The sequence below is a fragment of the Carlito syrichta genome, unplaced genomic scaffold (genome assembly GCF_000164805.1).
Source record: "Carlito syrichta isolate Samal-C Ts95f unplaced genomic scaffold, Tarsius_syrichta-2.0.1 Scaffold306785, whole genome shotgun sequence".
NCBI lineage: Eukaryota > Metazoa > Chordata > Mammalia > Primates > Tarsiidae > Carlito > Carlito syrichta.
Window position 1 is genome coordinate 63513 of NW_007250881.1, and position 5190 is coordinate 68702.

General features: G+C 46.2%; 1 protein-coding gene across 1 annotated transcript in view; it reads right to left on the bottom strand.

Moving 5' to 3' along the window:
- Positions 1-4544: 4544 nt before the first annotated feature.
- FAM20A (FAM20A, golgi associated secretory pathway pseudokinase) overlaps positions 4545-5190 on the bottom strand; it is a 13981-nt gene continuing 13335 nt past the window's right edge. Inside the window, exon 13 of the mRNA XM_021715178.1 lies at positions 4545-5188. Within this exon, the coding sequence (XP_021570853.1) occupies positions 5050-5188 (139 nt within the window). The 3' untranslated portion in view covers positions 4545-5049. The remainder of the gene's footprint in view (positions 5189-5190) is intronic.

Genomic DNA, 5190 nt, shown 5'->3' on the forward strand with positions numbered 1-5190 from the left:
TGAATCAGTTTTTCTTCCCTTTCTCCTTTCCTTCTTCCTCTGTCCCTCTCCAAAAGTCTCCTGCTCTGGTGGGCAAGAATGAAAAGGGAAAGTACATTATGGAATCTGTGTCTTGAAAGTGTAACATGTTTATTTTCAATGCTTTTCAAAGAATGGATCTCAAAACCTTGCTTAAAGGGTAATTGAGATATGGCAGATTTATCTATGGTGTCATGGAAGGAAAAAATTTGATCAAAAGCCAAAGATTTATTTTTTATTGAAGACAGATTGGTTCTGTGGCCTTGGAACTTTCCTAGATTTAATGGGGGAAATATCACTTCCAGATTCACACTCTTTGGTTTAAATTTAATATATATATGCATTTAGCTTCTTAGGGGCGATTTTCTGTTTTGCATATATAATGCCTTATTTCTGATGCATTTTTCCTCAGGTTCTGAGGAGATGAGTAAGTTGTACTCATTAGTATATTGGTCTTATTTTCTCCACATCCAGTGACGTTACATATATGTTGTATGAAGGGTACCCCCGAAACTGGATGTATTTATAAAAAGTGTGTTTATCCTCACATATTTAAACTCCAGTTGTTTGATGCAGTCCACCTATTCAGATGCTTTTTCCACTGCTCAAAACAGCTTTTGAACTCATCAATTTTGATACCTTTTAGTGCTTCTGCCATTTTTTGTATCACCTCTTCTACATTTACAAAATGTTTCCCTTTGAGGACTTTTTTCATCTGAGGAAACAAAAAAAAAAACGTCCTTGGGGGTGAGATTGGGTGGATAGGGAGGGTGGGGTGGGGTAAGAGGGCCATGTTATTTTTTGGTCAAAAACTGCTGAACACTCAGTGAGGTACGGGCAGGTGGGCTTGTAAATCACTCGAAATGGGCAAGCATGTTGCAAGGATCACCCCCTCCCCCCAAAAAATTCACTGAAGCCGAGCGCAGCTTTTCACAATGCTAGCTGATAACTGATGGTGATGGATTCCTAGAACACTTACTTGTGGGGGAAGCCTGTACTACAAGGGGCCTGCTCTTTGAAAAATAATTCATGTTTCTTTTGGTTCCTTCTCATATGCTGGAAGAACATTCTTTAACTTGTACTGCTTTGTAACCTGTGCACCTTGTCCAGGTTCAGTAATCACTTCCCCCTACCCACCTGAGTTGAAACCTTTGGGGTCCAACAGAATGTAATGAAAGAACATTTTCCTGAGTTGAACTTCCTGGTTATAGTTTAATTTTCTCTCTAAACAGTGGTCTTTGTAGACTCATTTTTTGTTCCTTAATGACGTAAATGATGCCACTGAAAAATTGAAGTAGCTTGTCAGTTTTCTTAACACTTCTTTATCTCCAACCACAAATTAATAGCTGCACCTTTTTTTGTACCTTTGTTAGGCCCTGGCAGTATATTTTGAGATGGGCTAAAGCAACATCTTAGGAGCAATGGCGAGATAACCATTTTATTTGTCCCCAGTGGCATCTATTATAACAGCTACCATTAAAGGCTATGTGGTTGTATGAATTTAAAAGAAGAGAATCCTGTTTCCCTTCTTATGCTGTGGGACTTTACATAGAAATTAGCATTATTGTGTACATACGCAGCTGATATTGGTTTCTTGACGTGAGTGCAGAGCTGTGATTTCATCCCGACCCCACCTAAACTCAAAACCACCCAAGTGTGATTTTTTTTCATTTTGTGAAAGTGCTGCCAATTTTGCATAAATAGCTGTGTGTGGTTTTTTTTTTTGAGTTGGAGTCTCACTCTGTCGACCAGACTGGAGTGCAGTGGCCACTCCCGGCCACCTCAGCCTCGACCTGCTGGGCTCCGGCGATCCTTCCGCCTCAGCCTTCCGAGTAGCCGGAATTACAGGCACGCGCTACCACACCCGGCTGATTTTTGATTTATTGTAGAGATGAGGTCTCGCTGCCCAGGCGGGTCTCGACCCGCGGGCTCAGGCAATCCACTCACCTCAGCCTCCCAAAGGCGCGGGATTACAGGCTGAGCCACGGAGCCCGGCTAGATGTGTGATCTTAAAGGTTGCCACTAGATGGAGAGCTTTTTTATCTCTCTGAATCTAAAATGGGTTACAGTTGGTCCTCATTATTCACGGATTCTGTATTTGCAAATCTGCCTACTTGCTAACATTTGTAACCCGAGTCAATAGTCGATAGTCACAGTGCTCTTGCAGACGTGAGCCAGAAGAGAGTAGTGAACATTGTGAGGCTCCCAGCATGCGTCTCCCAGCAGAGCTGGAACAGGTGGGGGCTTCAGCCTCAGACTTCCTTGTCTCAGCTCTGTTACTGGGAATAGGTGTTCTGTTCTTGGTCTTCTTAGTGCCACGTTTTTTACATTTTTGTGCTTTTTGTTGGTGATTTTACTAAAATGCCACCAGCTGTCGTGCTGAAGTGCTGACCTAGCATCCCTAAGTGCAAGAAGGCTGTGATGGATCTTATGTAAAAGATATATACAGTAAGCTTTGTTGAGGCCTGGGCGCCATGTTAATGAGTTGATCTGTGTTGTAGGTATCTAAACACACCTGAACACATAGCACACATAAACACTGTTATGTATAGATGAGTTGACAAAGATGGGACCAGAGAGTCTCCGGAACCTAGTCCTGTGTTTCTTTTAGGAGCAGTGGTTCAGTATTTGCCAATTCAGTGTTCATGGTGACTTTAAGATCGTTATTTTTTAAATAGTTTTCAAACTCAAATTGTCTTCTTGGCTTTTAGGAAGGTTAAAACAAATCCTCCAAACCCCTCTCTCTACCAATTTATATACTGTACAGTTCTTACTTATTTTTAGTTTGCTGTCAGTAATAACATAAAAAGTTTTCACATAGAGTCAGGAGAATTTTTATTTCATGGGAAGATGAACAAGTTGGGAGAACTTAATATTCACAAAATTGAGGCCAGGCGTGGTGGCTCATGCCTGTAAGCCCAGCACTTTGGGAGGTGGAGGTGAGAGGATTGCCTGAGCCCAGGGGTTCGAGACCAACCGACCTGGGTAACTTGGCAAGACTTCGTCTCTACAAAAAAAAAAAAAAAACCCCACCAAAAAATGGAATGTTTTCTGGTATTTTTGACAAACGAGTCTTAGTTTTCTTATTAATCAAAAAAAGGCATGTTAAAATTTAGGTGTACAGTAAGGTGTATAGGTAGTCTACCTATCATGGTCAAGTTCTTTCCTATTACTTTGAGTTTATAAAGTGCAGCAAAATTTGTGTATAGGCCATTCAAAAGCCAGGCCACTACCATAGACGAGCCTGGGTTTAAGGTGGCTGTCGCCGACTTTCCTGGGACTTTGCCATTTGGAAATCCCAAAGCATTTTGTGCTGTTCTTGGAGTATCTTTTCCGGAATATCCTTTGCTCTTTGCTGTGTGATTTCCCGACCCCTCCCTCCAAGGGAAACAGTGACTTGAAGTTCGTGAAAATGGATCAAGTGGAAGCTGTGTGGTGGTAGGGCCGCCGCAGGCAGGCAGGTCTCGGTCATCGGGGTTCCTCCACGCAGGAGTTTTCTTTATAGCAGACAGATACAAGTACAAAGGGGCGAGATGCTGTTGGGTTTTTCTGTTACGGTGGAGAGAACACTTCGGAACAGGTCTGAACCGTCAAGCCGTGTCACTGATCTCGCCGAGCCTGAGTTTTTTCCATGCACCTTGGAGGGTGGGGGTTCCAGCTGCATTCTGGGAGGACTGGTCTGTAAGGTGGCTCAAGCTCTTACCACACGTGGTGACGACTCAGTGAATGGTAGTGACGTAGTTAACCGTGGAGACACAAGGTGCAGGGGGCTCAGCAGCACCTGTTTTTGGTCCTGTTGGGCTGTCGTTGGACACATGGCAGAAGTCTTGGGTGACATTTCTAGTTCTTGACCTTGTACTCAGTTTAGCGACAACTCCTTTCTGTGCCTCTCACAGTATTTGAGCCTCTGGCCTTTATCAGAAAAGTTGATCTGCTGAAATCAGGTATTTTTACTTGTTGACTAATGACTCCATAGAATGAGTATGTTCCTGTCATTTGCATTGATTACGGAATAAGAAGGCCTTATTAGCGGAGTTTCAGACGCCAGCAAGTCAGTAGGGAGAAGGTGGAGGAGGCAGAGGATCTCTACTCAGTCACTTTTTAGGGAAGCTGGAGTAAAAAACCTGATGTAGTCCTTTTTGACCAGCAGCCACAGGGAAGGGTACCCAGGGGCTCACCTCTCCAGAAAGCCACTCTTGCCTCTGTGGGGTGGGTGGGGCCAGTCCTGGGGTTTGTGGAAGAGGACTGTTTCCTGCCTCACTCCGGGCTCAGGTCCCTGTGACGCCTGTTCCCACACTGTCCTGACCCTTGGGCGCCGCCTCTTCTGCGCCTGTCATTAGCATTTATTAATGTGGTCCCTGGCGGCTAAGTTTGACATACTTGATGTTATTTCAGTTTATATTTAATACGCTTCAGAGCGAAACGCTTGGTTTCTGATATTTTGAGCAAACTGCTATTTTATTCTTACCTCTTGTAATAATAGCTCTGAGAAGTTACTCTGGGACCTGGCAGTGGGGATTGTTGTATTTGGGTGAGGCCAGTGACTAGACTAAATGGAAAGTGTGAAGTCCAGTTTGAACCAGTTGGAGAGTTAGTTACATCTGCATGTGTTGCGTCCCCTTGTGAGTTGCCAGGTGCTGTATCTGGCGCAGGAATTGGCCTTTGCTTGTAGATCTAACACAAACCTGGAGGACAGTCAGGCGTCCACTTGATGTCCTCCCATTGGACTCGGCACAGTTCCGACTTTCCCCTGGGAGCACGGCTTCCAAGCCCGACCCATATCCAGGTTTCCAGTGTGCTCAGCCAGGTAAGACGGTCTGTGGCCTTGACGGAGCCAGTGCCTTCTGGGAAAAACGGGGCCACGGCAGCTCACTACAGAAGCAGTGCGCCGGCGGGCCGAGGCCAAGCGCGGCAGGTCCCGCCGGCCGTCGCACACCCCGCCCGCCTCCTCCCGAGCTCGCGCCGGCCTCCGGCACTCCCGGGTCCACGCTGCTGGCTGCCTGCGTGCCTTCGGAAACGGGACCCGAGCGCCTAGCGTGCCAAGTGGGCCGGGCCGGGGTCTGGGGCCGACTGTTCCGCGGCGCCCTCGGCTACAACGCTCCGCTCTCCGTGGGCCTCGACGCACGCCCGGACTGTCTCGAGGACGATCTGGAGTCTCCGGTCCAGGGCCAG